The following is a 17,101-nucleotide window of genomic DNA, read 5'->3' on the forward strand; positions in this document are numbered from 1 at the left end:
CAGAAGCGTGGCAGATAAATGCTTTCAACAGCAGGTGCCAGGCGATGGTTCAGTTCTTCGTGAGAGAGAGACCTCTTAACTTTTTGTTGTCCGCTGTGTAGTGTGGACAGGAATCCATCCCTTGCCATGCAGTAGCACCTCGCACGAGTGCCACCACCACTCTGCTTCCCCAGAGAATTTCCCAGGAGAATTAAGACTACTCAACTTTATGTCAGTCAGTGATAAGGATTATAGGGCTACATGCTACTGAAAACATCCCAAGGTGGTAGCACGATAATGCTCACGGCTTCTTCCTCCAGTTCCTCTCAAGCGACATTTAAATGAATGCAAACCCCACAGTTTAACTTTTACAGAGATCAGGGGTTCTTATTTTTTTGTCAGATAACAAGGTTTATCAGATGCACTGGGCATCCGCGCTCACCCTAGAGGAGTCATGCTCTGAATTTGGACAGGACAAGAATCACAAGGTAAAAGGACTTGCCAAAAATTGTTCACCTAACAGTACTGGTGGAAGAGGATTCAGTTAATAATATATTATTAATATATGCTACTACAATTAGCAGCTGGATCCTTAGAATGAAGGAACAAAGAATGAAAAATAAATTCCTCTTGGGAATGAAGCAGAAAAGGGAAATATTTGCTAGACACATTTACCTTGCATGTCAGTGTACTTGCTTCATCTGAAAAAAAATTCCAGGGGAAACTTTCGAGGGCAGGAAGGCAGGCTGAGCACAGCCGCCAGCCCCAAAGCTGCTACGAAAACAAGCCCGCTTCACTCCTATTGATTTATTTGAGAACTCATTCAAAAATAAGGGAGAGATATGTTTCCCGTCTCTAACAGCTTGCCTGATGGCAAGTGCTACCACCTTGCTGGAACCTTCCTGATGAACAGGAAGAACAAACACAATTGCAGAACGCGATCGTATAAACAAAGTGGCTGGGGGGGGAAGGAAAAAAAAAAAAAAAAAAAAACCAAACAGAGAGGAAGGTCAAATTAAAATTGCAATTCTTACAAAAACAGGCCAGATTTCAAATTCAAGGGTGTGCTTTTAAACTGGTGACACAACTGAGAGCACAGTCTTGCCTGTCAGAAGCTCTCAGGCAAAGCCGCTCTGACCGCACGTGATGCTGAGCATGAGCCATGGGCTGCGTGGTCGCCTTTCAGTCTATTCTGGGAACCAAAGCTCTCACGTAATACGAAAGGCTTCAGCGAGAACCAGACCCCCCCCGACCTCCCTTCCAGCACCAGGTGCCTCATGGCACAGGTCATGTCCCGCACACGGGGCACGCGCAGGCAGCAGGAGCCCCCTGAGAGGGGCTGCAGCGCGGGGTCCCGGGAGAGGTGCCCAGGGCCCTGCTGAAACCGCGCGGACAAAGCTGCAGGTGACCTTTGCAAAGGAGCTTTCGGTGGCACTAGAGGCCGCTGTCACCCCGGGTGAAGGCGGATACCCCACGGTGGGCTGCAACCAACGGCCCCCCGATTCCCCACCGCCTGCTTGCACCAGGCAGGGACCAGGCGGACCCCGGTTCTGCACCAGGAAGAAGAGGGTCTGCGTGAGGCACTGCAGGCACCCACCCGCGTAACCCACCCGAGCAGAGCCGGTGCTGGTTTGAGTTCAGCCGGACAGATGCACTGGCGGTGTGAGACAATTTGGCGCTGGCAGGAGATCGTCAAAATGGCCCAACAGCAATGGTGGTCAGCGGCTTGAAAACCCCCAGGAAAAAGAGAAAGAAACTGCCTGGCAAAACCACCGACTCTGGAAAACAGCACGTTTCCAGCCTCCCAGCACAACTGCCGTGCCGCAGCAGAACGGGGGGAGGCTGAACGCGGCCGGGCACACGTAAACACGCGTGGCAGCGGCGGGGCGGAACATCCAGCCGTGTGGCGGGGACAGCCGGCAGCAGCGTGTCACCGTGCGCCGGGCAGGTGGCCCTGCGTGCCTGCGAACTGTCCTCCCCTGCGCTGCCGCCTCTTGTGTCTCATCACCCCTCTGCAGCCAGGCGAGGCACATGATTTCCCACCCACCGGGGGGTTGCTGACCGATTCAGCTGGCGAGCCAGCGGCAGGTAAAGCGCCACGGGTGAAACACGGCATGGGCCAGGCTGCGGGTGCTGGGCACCGAAGGATGCGAAACCGCACGCCAGAGCACAGGGCTGCTCGGTCCTCCCCAGACCTGGCAGTCTCTTCTGCTTTAACCTTTTGGCTTCACGCAGATAATTTAAGGCCACAAGTTAGGAGACATCCCTGTGATCTAATATTAGCTGATAAGCTTGTTTATGTTTCTGTTGCTAAGAGAAAGCCGGAGCTTTGGAAACACTGAAGCAGACCGAACACTACCGCAACAGCTGCCGGTGGGAACTGAAATCCATACAGTGCTTCCCTGACAACTGCCTGCCATTTTCTTTTTTAATTTTATTTTAGTGGAATTGGTCTCCTTCCAAAATAAGCTTTTCCCATGTAGGTGGCCTCTCCTGTTCCTCTAGCTCCATGTTTCCTAGTTCAAAACGTGCAGGCAGTTCCCCAGTCAGTATATCCTGCTGTTAGAACACACATTCACAAATAAGGTTTCCTCCACCCAACGCATCCTCGCTGTACCTTTTTTTTCCTCTCAATAGTTTCAAAGCACCAATTAAAGGTGGGAGGAATTTTCTGGTGTTTCTCTTTACATTATCATAATTCCTAAGAGTTGGTTCTCTAATACAAACGCAGGAGACAAACAAATCTCCTACGCTATTTATAGAAACCGATTTGGTAATACATGCCAATGCAGTAATATTAATAGATGCTCTTTTGGGCATCTACAAATACTATCACAGCCGAGATCTCCGTCTGCAGACAGTGCCAAAAGTCTGGTGGGTTTTGTGGAGCCCATTTCTTCGGGGAAAAAATCTAAAGCTTCTGCAACTTGATTCTGGGCTTGCCGAAATTAAGATACTGTTGTGAAACTGTCTGAAGTGTGAACTAAAAACACAATACTCACTCTGTCCTCTTTTGCACAATCTCACTTTGCACCAGGAGTATCTTTTGGCAGCTCTTCTCAATTCAATTGCAAATGACACCAAGCCAACTGACCCCTAGCAAAATGACGAGGAGCATACGGAGGTACTCCTAATATTAACTTTAAGTGTTCTTACAAAGATACTCTGCAGCAGCTATTTCAAATTATGTCCCTGCACACGGAGTGGATGAATGTGGCTCATCCAGAATGCCTGACATACCTTCAAAGCACTCCCTGTGCTAGCTCTGGGGAAAAAAAAAAAATGCCCAACGAGCACTAAAACTTTGGGTATTTTCCAAATAGCACAGACCACCGTCTTTCAGGGCCCTACTGCAGCAAAGAGAAGCCCGCTGCAAGCATGCCCGCCCGCCCGCCGTGGGGGAGGCCCCCGACTGACTGCAGGCTACACGGCACTGCTGAGCTCTACCATCTTCATCTTTGCAAGCTGATAATTTCCATTGCTGCTTTTCACATCCTTTGGCTTTAGGCTATTTAAAATATGTCTGAGTATATCTCCACTCAGAAAGGTCCGTATCTTAAGAAGTTATTATTTTAGCTTGGAAGAATCTTATTACGGAATACACTCCATGAACTGGTTGCTAGTTAGGAATACACGGTTCATCACTGCATTTTATTTATCACCATCTACTTTCACCAATGCCATCAGAAGAGACAGAATTTGCAAAAGTTAACCTGTTTGCATGAATAAAGATGGAGCGTTTGCTATTTGGTACTTAAAAGCACATGGTAAATTTCCTTTGAAAAGAGCACCAGCTACCCCAGTTTTGTATCTCCCCAGTCTTAAAATACCATCATATGGTAAGAAAGAGATACCACCAGTTAGATTCAGTGTAATTAAAAATGCTGCTGCTGCTGAAATAGCCTCAGTTGCACAAGGCAGACTTCTGCCTCTGTGGTAAGCCTTCCTGTAGAGTCGATCGAAAGAAATGCATGCTGCTAGAGTGCAGTCCATCTCCTCCTGTATCGCACACCTGCACACTCCAGCAATGTTTGTTTTCCCCCACTAACTGCAGAGGGCATCGAGGGGCTTGTGCAGCAAGGACCGAGGCATAGAGGGATGGATTTTATCTGAATGTGTTTCATTTCTTCTGCTCTTTCCAGAATGGGATTTATGTGACAGAACCTACTACAAGTGGCTACTGGGCTGTCCACCCCTCTTGTGTACAGGGATTGAGACTAGTAGCTGAGATGACTACTGAAGAAAAAGGCTGAGATGCTAAAAAGACAAGTAGAAATTTATGAACCTAAATGTAACCTACAAGCCAGGGATGACTCAGTTCAAAACCTTAAGACAAGAGCAGGGGCAGCAGCCCGTTAACTCTACGTAGCACCTGAGAAACAGTTCTCACACCCCCACCATCACCACCACGTGAGATCTGATGACGGAGGAGGACCGACACACAGCGGCACTCTGCTCACTAACCTTCTGCGCTCCCTGGCTTCCTCAGCTGAGCAGTCCTTTCCTGTGGTTGAGGCAGCACTGGCATTCGCAATACCGTTAGCAGAGCCGAGTATGGCACGATTTGTGATTACACCTAGGGGGGTGCTAGCAGAGATGCCCTCTGTATTTTTCTCTACAGCAGTATCAGTTTGTTGCCTGAAAGGGGCTCTGAAATAGAGAAGACATAACGGAAAGCAAAGCAAGTGAACTCAGCTGCTGAGTGAGACCAGCCACCTTGAGGGAGCACTGACAGTTCACTCTCCTCATTCTAGACTCGTGGTTTTGTAGAGAACAGCACACATTAAAACGAGCTTTCAAAAACTTGTGGAAGAATAAGCAGGAGGAATTCACAGTCTTCACATCCCTGTTTGTAGCAAAAACAATTAGAAAATATAACTGGCGAATAGGCAGAAGGAACGAACTCCAAGAGCTTGTAACACTGAACGCCCAAGAGCAGCCTGAGCAACACAGCAGGGCTCTAACAGGGCAGCAAGAGGGTACAACCGACCACTCCAGGGGGTGAAGAAGCGAGGGTCACACAGGGGCCGTTAGCTGCCTGCTGGTGCATATGCACTACTGAAACGGTCCAACACAACCATTCCGGGATTTCTTATCAGCGCTCCCTGTGTGGAAGCGCACGTCCAGTCCATAATCCACTCCAGCATTCAGAACTTGCAACCCAAATGCTGATTTTCTGCAGTTATCTCAGCTGTGAGCCGTTACCTGGTATACTGGCGGGCGGATGCAGTAGCGTTCGCACTGAGAGATGTGGGGCAGGAAGAGACAGGATGCCACGGGGTGCCCAGTGAGGTAGATGAGCCAATGGCACTGGGTGAGGTAGCTACAGATGTATTGCGACTGGCTGAAATGTAGGGACTGCTCAGGTCACTACTTCTACCAAATGAAGCACTGTAAAACATCACAAAATCACGTCCTTCAGAGCACAGTAAATATTCAACAGAACACCACCGCAGCTGGGCTCTCCGCTGGGAAGGGAGCAAGTATTACATCTTAGCAAAACGTGTGCAGGCAGATTAAAGTACACCGGGGAGGCTGCAGCTGCTCACGTGGGCTGGCGCTGCCAGCGCCCCTCTTAGCTAAGCCCTGCGGGTTTCAGTGAGAGAACAACGGCGTGGAGGTGAATCGGTGAAGATCAGGGAAGGGAAAAACCCTACCGCAGTGAAAGCGGTGTGCACAGAGCACCCCATGTACTGGGGGAAGGTAGGAACAATGAGCAAGGATGAGGTCGCTTAAAGCAGGGAAGGAGAGAGTGACATAAGCAGGTCTGGCTGCATCACTTCCTAAGGATGCCCAGGGCTTCCAGGTTTAAGAACTTGTTTTCAGTGGCTGAAAAGCTTTGGCAAAGACGATCAGTTCAGGCTTTAATTTTCTGTGAGGCATATCTCAAACTCGGTATTTCTGGAAAATAGCTAGCAAAACCATCCAAAAAATATTCAAGAATGAGCAAGGGAAATACCTATTTTGCCAGTTTAAAACAAACCCCTTAAACCCGTTATTACTGAAAAGCTGGAAGTGTTAAAGTGCCCATACTCTGGAGGAGACAGGAGAAATGGAGAAGAGCTCTCATGCGAGGATGTACCCTTGCGCTTTTTCAGAGAAAATCCATCCTAAGTGGGAGAAGTTGCACACCTCGAAAACCAGACGTGATGAAATCTGGCAAAACCTCCTTATTGCATGTGCCACAGCCCCATGTACAGGCTGCTCGTTGTCAGCTCAGAGCAAACAAGCATGCATGCGTGACCCAGGGCCCTGCCACGCCTTTCCCAGCAACTGGTGTTCCTGGTTGCTACTGGTCAGACTGGGCTGTCTGCAGGATCAAAGGCTAGGAAGGCTGGCAGGCTGCCTCTCGCCTCCTGCATCCTAATGACTCCCATGCCAGTGCACATGGGGGAAAGTGGTTGCACCAGAAATAAAAGCTGACCTAGAGGAAAAGCAGATCGGGACAAAGAGCTGCAGGTTTATGGGAAAGCCAGGGAAAACAGACTGGAACTGGAAGTCAACACAAGAGCAAGAGTCAGAGAGAGCAGCCCGAGGCTGACATAAAACTTGAAAGGGGCAGGACAACAGCCAGGAACAGGAGGTCAGAGGAAGGATCCAGTCCAGTTCACGTAGGCACCCAATTTACAAACCAGTTTTACATGCCAAGGCCCCCAGCCAGCCCAGAACAAGCAGCTGGTCCCCGGACGGCCAAAGGAGAGAAAGGGGCATCTGGAAGGCTGCCACGGGGAGGAACCTTAGGTTGGCGCTCTTCAGCTGATGGCCGCCTGCCATATCCAGGTCACAAAGGCACAAGCAAGTTATTGTCACCAGGTAGCAACCTCCACCAGAGACTAAACAAAGCTTCCTCTGGAAAGCTGGCCCCGGAGCACGGGGCAGCAGCAAGTGCTGCTAGAAGCAAGTGCCTCCCTCCTGGCTCCCTGCATGGGGGGAAAGGCCAAGGCCTGGAGATGGGCTGGGAGCGGGTGAGAGCAGGGGGCGAAGCCTGGCTGGCGTGGGCGTGCAGAGCAAGCAGCCGTGAAGTTGGAGAAATGAGTGTACTGAGGGGGTGATGGCAGTGGAGTGTGCGCCAGGGGAAGGAACAAGAGGAGCAGCAGGGGACAGGTGGTGGCAGCCCCAGCAGGGCTGATGCGGCACCGTCCGAGGAGAGCCCAAGGCTGAGAGGCTGGGGCACGAGGGCTGGCTGCAAAGAAGAGAATGAACTTGGTCAGAAGGGCGGACACGAGAGGGTTATTCAGTAAGACCTGACAAGGACTGTCTTTCAGAAGGGAAAGGTAATGGGTGGAAAGGGGAGACAAGGGGATGGAAGCAGCACCGGGTGCCTGGGAGAGCAGAGATGTTGGGGAGCTGAGAGGGGGAGGAGGAGGAATGGAGAAGAAGAGCGTGGTGATGGCCTTGTGCCAGCTCCCCGGGCTGGAGAAACGCGGCGCTGGGGCATTGCATGCATGCTCCGGCTCACCAGAAGGGCCGAGGCATTGCCAGCTCTACCCCATCACCTCGCCCGGGTGGCACTGCGCAGCCTGAGGGGGACTCTAAGGCATTTATTCAATTATTCATATTTGATCTGAACAGGACCAGAAAATTGCAACAAAAAGGTTAGCTGGGGAATCTTATTAATTAACAGCTGTGTTCATATGAATCTGTAAAAGGGAGGATTATGAATTTATGCTGAAGAATTCAACATTAGAAAAAAAAAAGGGGGGGGGGACTGACACAGTGCTACTTGTTCTCCAACATAATCACCGTAATACAACCATCAGGGAATGAGCAATGAAATGGAAAGCACCATTTAAAAAGAAATACTTCTGAGGCAGCTAAGGCAAGCAGAATTCAAAAATCTTAAAAAACCTTCAAAACCTCACAAAGCTTCCACATACACTAATAAAAAAGGTTTGCACAAAACACAACTATTTTTTTTTTAAACACACTGCCATAGAGTGCTGCAGAGATGAAAACAGGATTTGCCAATGGAAGCTGGCCACAGTGGTGGCTATTAATTAAGAACATTGGGTAAGTATAACCCCTGGCTCCCAAATCCGTGACTGCTGGAAGCAGGGTGAGTGTGGGAGGTGGAAGACGGCTCGTAAGTTATCCTAGCTTTTGCAACTTGTCCTTCAAAACCAGTTGCTGTCATAAAGAAGCTGGACTGCACAGACTGTTGACCTGACTCGCTGTGATGTTTTTTATGTGAACAAAACCAGTAAGGCAGCATATATGTAAACATGTAAAATGGAGGAGAAGCTGTGTGAAAAAGTGATTTCACTCTGATGTGTGTGATCCCCTCCTGTGAGGCATCACTTATGGATGATGTCAACAGAAAGATGCTGAATTAATTCAATCTGCTATGCCAGTTTTCCTCCAAATCCTGTAACATACAGGCGAAGCGAACCAGCTGTTTGAAGGTCAATACGCACTAAAATGGGGAACAGGGTGTCAGAACAGGGTTCTGTGAATTTCTGGGCTAGTGGTACACCTATAGAGAAAGCAAAAGTAAAGCCTGTCATTACCATTACAGAGAGCACTTTAACATTTGCTTCAATTAAAGCTAAAGAACATTTACAACATTGCTGCAAGTTACTTTATTCCCCTTTTAGAAGAAAAGCCATTTTCAACATCTTAGGATGATCTGTTGCTGATGTTTACTCTTTGTTTGGGGGTCATATAAAGCACCTACGGAACATAACTTGGTATCTTTATGGAGATTACCTAAATGCTAAAGTAAAGGGGGAATGCAGAAGTATACAAGTTATCCTCTCAGTCACAACCACGTATGTCATGCTCACTTTAACTCTTCTCTCTGAACAAGCTTTTAGCTTTTGGAGTTGTGTTCAGAGTTTTGTTAATATTTGGAAATGACAAAGAGCTTACTCTTAACAGGCAATCAGGTTCCCTTCCCTCATCTTAGAGGCTGATGCATAAAGCTGGAGAAATCAGAGGTTCAATATGATTAATTTCTGTGTGCTCTCCTATAGAATGGCATATGGGACAGACGGCAAATTGATCATGATTCTACTGTTTTTACATAAATTTTTTACATGTTTTTACATGATTTTACATAAAATGTAAAACTTGATCTCTTTTAAAAAGTACACTTCATTGCTAGCTGGCAAAGCTATTCTCTGTAGTTGCTTGTAAACCAACACTCTCCTACGAAAGGCCAGAATTCAGCCTTTGTGACGAGAAATCGGCGTTAGCAAAATACCCCTGCCAGCCAGAACTCTCACTGTCTGTAGTTTAACCAAGGAAATAGAGCACAACTACATGAATGTAACACTAAATCTGGTTCTGGATTAGCTGAGGCAATGTTTGTAAAATTTCAGCAGACAGCCACATGAGTGACTGGACTGTCTCAGGCTAGGAAACTGCATGGTGTGCCAGCTGCAAAAGGCAACATTTTCCCATTGTAATCAGCTGTGGCTTGTCAGATCGCCTTTAGAGAGAGACAAGCTATGGAGGCTGCCTGTCATCATGTCCCAGGATAGATGTGTCACCATAATGGATCAGCAGATCAGGAGAAGTCTATTGCTTGAAGTGGCTGTTTCACCTTTTGTGGAAATGGGTCTGTATGTGCTCAGCAGATGGACACACACATCCTTGAGCACAACTTACCTCTACCAGCGATAAGTACCAGAACACAAAAAAATCCACGTTTCCCCAAATATCTCAAGCAATTGTTCCATCTTCAGGACAGTTATTTAGTTCAGGGTCTAGAATTTGTTGAAACACAATCTAAAACCTTGAAACATTTCTGCCCTTTTCTTTAAGCACGGATCAAATGGCTTTGCAGCGTGACACATTCATACATGCTGTTTTGATGGTTTCCAGTTTTAGCTAAAACGAAGGTGAGGTGATGGCACTGTACTTGCACAAAGGGCTGATCCTCCTTTTCACAACTGAGATGAAAACTCATTTATGTCTTACTTGCCTTAACAGAGCAGGGCATTCATTCACCTCACTCAGCCATTATCTGGTACTTCAAGGAAACTGAGCCTCTGCCTTCCAAAGGGCTAGAAGATACCGCCAGTTAAAGACGTTATGCACGGAGCTGCCTTCCTGATTCTGCTTGGCTAGTTTACTAACCACCAGCCTCTACGGTTTGTCACACACTGTGCAGAAACTGCTTCCTTACTACCACAAGAAAATGGCTGGAGACATCAGTCTTACTCCTTACCAAGTGCTGTAAGTCATGCACAAGAACACTGCCACTTTTCTAATAATGATGCCATAATCTTCAACTAATATAAACCAAAATGAGCACTAAGCTACAACTTACCTGTCAATAGCTATTGGAACAATGCTTTCAGACTGTAGTGGATTTATCGTCTTTTTATGATCAATTTGGGTTTTATTATCTAACCATAATACTAGCATAAAACTGAGAAAACACTTTGCATTTGAATTATGTGAGCAAGAGTATTTAAATTCAATTTAGCAATTTACAAATCAACAAAAATGATGGCCTTTAAATACTATCTGGCATGACAAATGTTGGCAAATCTTAATTTTTATTTCCGGCTCTCAGCAGAAGAGGGTCCCAAGGCCAGTTACACTGATGCAGTAAGCTGCAAGCAGGAGGCTGAAGTCTGGGAGGCACGTTAAGAGTAGAACCGACTGCCTGGGAACCCACGTAAGACAGAACTGGACATACCTTTTCAAGTAGGTAGATACATAGGTAGTAGGTGCACCAGAATGGGGAGCTTCGTTTCCCTTTGATTCATCCCTCCATGGCTGCCGGGTGTAAGAGCCGCTCCGCACTAGGTTAACAGCTGATTCTCTAACACAGGAGAGAGCACACAGTTTGCTTAGAAAAACTTCTGGAGTCTGCTTTTGGCTCCTTTACAGTTCCACAACACAAATCCTTCCCTTACACCTACGTGCACCACTGTTCACAGGTGACACAACTCGCTGGAACACCTCTTCTAGCCTTAACACCGGTTTCTGTTACTGCCATCGGTATTACTCAAGAATGACCAGATGATGTAATGCTTTGTGTAAAAAAGATCTTTTTTAGTCAGAAAACTTGCGGTTCAAATTCAGACTTTAGTCCATAAAAGTAATTTAACATATTAAGTAACGTCATTTGATATTCTCTCTTGTATCAAACGACATTGCACATCTTGTATCAAATGACATTGCACAAATGGACAGATATTGCAACCACAGGGAAAGTTTTTATTCTCTGAGGTATCCAGGCAATGACAGTAAAGCAATTCAGTATGGCAAATCCCTTGCTATACTTAGCAGCAGAAAACAACAAACAAAGTGTCTGGCAATATCTAAAACTACTTGACAAGTTGTCAATAAATTCTTAGTAGCCCTATTTATCACAGTTATCTGAAAGCAGGGCTCCTCTTCCTGAAACACACTTGGGCAGTACGTCCAAGTACAAGTCCTGGACAGGGTCTTGAGTCTGTAAAGCAGAACAAGTCTATTCACTCATCAGCCTGCAATTAATTTTCATTTTTCAGTTGCCATGTCCATGCCGATGCCCTTTCAGACACCTGTGGGTTCTGTGAAGTGAAATTCAGCTGTTTTGAAAGGAAGTTATATTGGGGAAAATGTGTACTAGACGGTACGCCTGGGCACCATCTGTTCCCGCAGGCCAATTCTCCTCATTCCCTACTTCACCGAGCAAAGGACACTTAGCAGCAGGCAGCTGGATGTGCCACTCAATACCAGCCTCTGCCAAAACCGCTCAAGCTTATCAGCAGACACAAACTGTCTGCTAAACCCCCAAGCACAGTGGCTGGCTGAGATTAGGCAGGAACGCAGCAGGGAGGTTCCAGCAAAAGATCAGCAAAGAATCTCAAGCTGTGCTGAATTTCTCTCAGGGTGGGCAACTGCCCCAACTTCTTCACAGCAATTACAGTTCACAACGTCTTCTCTGTATGTGCCTTTCTGCCATGATTGTGGAAGTGGCTGGAAATGAGGCTAAGCTCAAATTTTACTCCTTCTAGCACAAATTGTGAGGAGGAACCCGTTTGTAGAGATTAGCTCCTCAACCGTATCTGGAGATACCAGATACTCATCCCGTCTGTACTGTGGTTCTGCCCAGGGGCAACGACACTCGTTCACCTTAAAAACAACCCCTGCCAGGGGAACAGTTCCATACATGACAGCGTTCACAAACTCCAACTCAAAACGACAGATATGTGAACAAAAGGGACTGAAGGTGACTCTTGAGCAAGCGACAGAAGTACAAATGTAGGGGCCAGCTCCAAAATGAGGCACTTGCATATAAAAGGAAAAAGTATGCACACATCTCGTTTCCTGGACGGAGACCACGTGTGTATGAATGCAGGGGCTGGAGAAACAAGCCTGTTGCCCCGCTCACCTAAACGAAAAGGAACCTACCAGAACTTTTACAGATCAGAGAGAGCTCTCAATATTGTGAATTCCCACGCACTTGGGACTGCTGAGAAAATATATGCAGCATGAATACAGAAAAAAGGTATTCCAGAGGAACTATCGACAGAAGCTGAGCATTAAAGTCAGTCAGTCTCACCTGTTTTCTTTTTCTTCTATATCGCTCGTACTGCTTAGTCTTCTGGGGGCTATTGTGGCAAGATAGCTCTTGTTGTCTTTATCCTGGTGAAGCAAAAGAAGTACTTCAGCTGGACATCTGTTACGCTTCCAGCACATTCAATGACAACTAAATTAATGTTCAGGTTCCTTCAACTAAGAAAGCACTCTCCTGTCTAAGGACAACAGGTTTAAAGCATTTTTCTTGGGCAACACATACCACAGCACAGAAGAATCAGTTCTGAAAATGATTTTGTGAAGAGCGTGCTAGTGAATAAAAGCAGCTCCTAACTAGAACTACCTATATAAACCAGAGAATCACAGAATGGTTTGGGTGGGAAGGGACCTTTCAAAGGCCGTCTAGTCCAACCCCCTGCCCTGAGCAGGGACATCAGGTTGCTCAGAGCCCCGTCCAGCCTGATCTTGAATCAAGCACGGGGCAGCTACCCACGGGCAGCAAAGCTACAGCTAGTGAATAGTGGGATGGGATTCACAAATACAGCTGGTGGATACAGAAAGAATCCCATGCAGATGACAGCGAAGGAGAATTTCCACTGCAGGTACACACTGCTGTCTTGATTAGATATTTTCTGGTAAAGAAAGGGCTGTGCCAGACCAACAGCCCTTGTTCACTGGCAGCCCACTCCAACCCAAGCAGGGATCAGGTCAAAGGAGCACCAAACTCCAGTTCTGCAAGAGCAACTGATAGGACAGGGAAAATTTTCAAAAGAAAAAGGAAGAATGAAAGAGACCTAAGTTTGTTAGGGATATAAAACTCAGCAATAACTCAAAACGAAAGGGAAGGGGTCTTAAACCTGTGAGGTGAAATCTGCTCAGCTGGGATGCACTAAAACACATTTGCTGAAAGCCAAACCTTTTCTTTGTTGTCTAATAACGCAGATATCCGAGGACTTGACGAAGAACGATAGATAGAAGAAGTCTTATCTCTCTGCGCCTCACGAGTAGCAGCAACTTCACTCAACATGTTATGACTGCCAGTCTTCCGTAGCCCCAGCCGCCACGATGAAGGTGACTCATCCTTCTGCTCGTCTGACTTGCTGAGCCAACTGAACTGTGGAGGAGAAAAAGGGACATTTGGAAGAAGTAAGAGCACTGCAAGGCACAATCTTGTGTTCTGAAAGTGTTTCAACAAGCCCCAGTTTTTGCTGGGCTACACTTGTAAGCATAAGATGGAGTGACTTTGATTTTCTGCTTAGCTTTTATTAAAGGACATAGCTCAAGGTGAACTCACAGGGATGCAAATTGCTGTAGTGCCCGCATCCCCAAGGACAGACAATGAAAGAAATCTTGTGCCATTGTGCAGCTCCCTTTGCCTACACAATGCCCTCCTCCAGCTTTGCAGAAAGAATATAAAGAACAATGAAGCTTTTATTAGCACCTGTTTAGGAAGGGGGAATTATTCAGTAAAGGCAGAAAACAGAAAAAAGTAATGAACTCTTTTGGGACTCGCTGCAAATCAAAACCTTACACAACTCCACCTGGAGAAAGTCCAGGAGAAGCCGTTAAGATCATCAGGGAGTTGGAGCCCACAACACAAAGAGAAAGACTGAGGAAACCCAACTTTTTTAGCATGGAAAAGAGAAGGCAAAGAAAGGATTTAGTTGCTCTACTACTTGTGGGGTGGGATTTACAGAGATATAGAACCAGACTTCTCATCAATCTGCAGTGGAAGGAGGAACAGACAAGTTCCAACACGGGAAATCCCAGCTGACACGAAGGAAGACATACCTCCTGGTAGGAACGATGCTGCACTGGGCCAAGGAGCAAGAAAGTGGGGCATCCCCATCCTCAGAGACTTTGTAATACTCAGGTGAGCTCAGGTAGTTCAAAGCAACATGACACAGGCTCGAAGCTGGCCCTGCTTCAAGCAAGAGGTTGGACTAGAGGCTTGCAGAAGCCCGCTCCAGCTTAAACCTTCTTATGGTTAGGTAACTGCGTGTTCTATACATACTACAGAATGAGCCTTCATGGGTTTTGTTACACGAAGTACTTCTGACAAGAACATATTATTCCTGAAATACACAACTGCTTAGGTGATAACTGTAACTAAAGTTGTACAAGTCTTACAAAAAGATGCCTACTGCCATTCAAGAATGGAGGCTGGGCACCACAAGAGATACTTCCATAAAGACAGGGGCTCAACACCACGCTGTAGAGGAAATGAAGCAAACAAAACAATAGGAATTATTGGAAAGGAACAGAATATGAAACACAACACTATCATGACTCTGTGTTACTGCAAGGTACAATCACATCTTTGATATCATGCACAGCTCAAAAGCAGTATAGAAGAAGGGGAAGTGATTCAGAGAAAAGCACCAAGGATGAGTAGAGCAAGAGCGCTTTTGTATGAGTTACTCAGTATATCAAGAGTCCCAAGGCTGAGATCTGACCAAGGTACATAAAACCCTCAGTGGCACGATTATTCCTTGTTCCTTCCCATAAAGGAACTAGGGGCAGCAAATAAAACCAGTGTGTGGCAGGCTGAACGAAACAGGTGCAGGAAATTCTGAACATAACATAGGTATAATATGTAATTCAGCTGAAGAACCCTTTTCCACTGGACATTACAGGATCCCAAACATTATGGGCACTCAAAAAGTGACTGCATAAATTCATAGAGGAAAAGTCCAACAGGGGCTACTGAACACAAGAAATACCACAGGTTCAGCAAGTCCCTGAAATGCAAATTGCTAGAAGGTAGGAGAGAAGTCCAGCTAGGTTCTGTCTTCTCTAGTATCTTTTGATGGTCGCTGTCAAGGACAGGGTACTGAGGTAGACAAGGCTTTCAGCCAAAGCTAACATAAGCATTGTTATACCATATTCTATATAACAGAAAACATCTGACATTATCCAAAATAAATGAAGCTACTGGGGAGCTGTGCCATCATGCTCACTGACTCAAGACCGCAATGATAAAATTATCACTGCAATATTTTAGCAAAGTTTCTTAGCTCTTATGTTAATGCAGATGCAAGGAGTTAATCCGTACTCCACTAATTCTAGCACTTCCAGTCTACTGAGCTACACAGCTCTAACACTTTAATGTAGTTTTGACACTTTCCTCAGAGAAAAGCTCAAATCCACAGTAAAAGCTGCCTCCTGTAATTTCTGAACAACATAGAAACAGCACACATACTAATAACTCCACAAATGGAGGGCAACACAAGCACTCATATTTTTCCATATAAACCTCAATCTGACAAAGAGAGTTACAGAAGAATCAAATATGTAAGAAAAGGTGAAGCAGCCAATCTTACGTGACTGAGGTCAAAATAATAACTGTGTTGCACACAGGCCCGCTTCTATACCCCTAACCCAGTCTTGTTCCGGGTTAAACAGCTCCAGTGAGTGTGAACAGTACTCTGCAGCTGGGAAAAGGTTAAGTGAAGCTCACACTTCCCAGTAACCTTCTACCTTTAATACTTCCCCTGCTCAGCCAGCCTGAATTGAACAACATCCAGAGGAACTCTATTGCATTAGATCTGGACAAGTTGTTAAGACTTAGTAGCATGTCAAAAATAAAAAATTGTGACCCAGCAAGAAATATCTTCCCTCTAACAGGTACCCGGTGCTTCAGACTTCAGCAAGGTGCCTGCATTGTACAGCTGTTCTCCATATTCTGGTGCAAAAAGAAACCAGAAGTGTAAGATACCAGTCCCCAGCAGAATGGAGTCTCCTGGTGCCATCTAGCTGAGTGACGCGAGAGCTGGAGAATTCAGATAAGATTTCAGTAACTCTACTTCACCTTTAAAAAGCTTTCATAGCCTAGCTGTCTAGTCAGATGCAGACTTTATCCTCTCTGCTTACTGGGCTCTAACAACATGCCACTGAATCGACTGAGTCTGGCAAGTCAGAGGCACTTTAGATGATGATGCCAAATTCCCTGCTGATGTATCAGCAGGAACCAGCTTCGGTGGATGATCTCCTACCGGTAAGAGATCGGCATCGGCTACCTCAGAGCCGACAGCAACACAAAGCACTTGCGATAAGCAGGGTTTCTCCTGCAAACAGTGCAATTTGCTTCGGAGGGTAAGAGATTCAAGAGGAACTTTATCATACAAACATCCTCCTTTATGCCGGTCCTCTACTGTTGTTAACACAGTGTCTTTATCAAAATTGCATAGTATCACGCTTTCCTAAATTCAGGTCGTGCAACTCCTCTGGAAAATGGTTCCAGAACATCAATTACCCAGTAAAACCTACTGCTTTCAAGCACTGTTGGAGTCCCCATTGATTCCAAATTCACTTACTCTTCTGGCAGATGCAGTGAAGGAGTTGGGCTCGGGTGGTGGTATTTGCTCGGTGATGCTAGGCCTGGTGTCATGGCTGGAGTGGTTGGCAAAGGGCTCTTCCTTCCTTTCTACAATTTTAAAGAAGAAGAGAAACCAAGTGTTTCAGTATTGCACTTCCAAGGCCCTTCTTTACAAGCACAGCGTGTGCTAAACTCCAGTTCTGCGTTGCTGTGACCTGAGTAAACCTTAGATCATAAAGCTGCCCCCAGTGCCCGGGCTAACCAGGGCTTTCCGCAAGGAAGCTTTCCCCTCACTGAAGAACACGATGGATACATTTGCCAGGC

At 46.4% G+C, this 17,101-nt stretch overlaps 1 protein-coding gene across 3 annotated transcripts in view; it reads right to left on the reverse strand.

Moving 5' to 3' along the window:
* The window catches only part of PPP1R12B (protein phosphatase 1 regulatory subunit 12B), a 122,288-nt gene that overhangs the window by 56,848 nt on the left and 48,339 nt on the right, over nt 1-17,101 (reverse strand). For 2 of the 3 annotated variants that reach the window (XM_037410285.1, XM_037410286.1), the window contains exons 9-14: nt 16,776-16,885; nt 13,376-13,573; nt 12,485-12,567; nt 10,628-10,753; nt 5,185-5,370; nt 4,444-4,629 (exon numbers count right to left, since the gene is read on the reverse strand). In XM_037410285.1, the coding sequence (XP_037266182.1) occupies nt 4,444-4,629; nt 5,185-5,370; nt 10,628-10,753; nt 12,485-12,567; nt 13,376-13,573; nt 16,776-16,885 (889 nt within the window). The remainder of the gene's footprint in view (nt 1-4,443; nt 4,630-5,184; nt 5,371-10,627; nt 10,754-12,484; nt 12,568-13,375; nt 13,574-16,775; nt 16,886-17,101) is intronic. The other variant, XM_037410288.1, reaches the window with a different exon arrangement.

This window comes from Falco rusticolus, chromosome 17 (assembly GCF_015220075.1).
Source record: "Falco rusticolus isolate bFalRus1 chromosome 17, bFalRus1.pri, whole genome shotgun sequence".
In the NCBI taxonomy this organism is placed as follows: domain Eukaryota; kingdom Metazoa; phylum Chordata; class Aves; order Falconiformes; family Falconidae; genus Falco; species Falco rusticolus.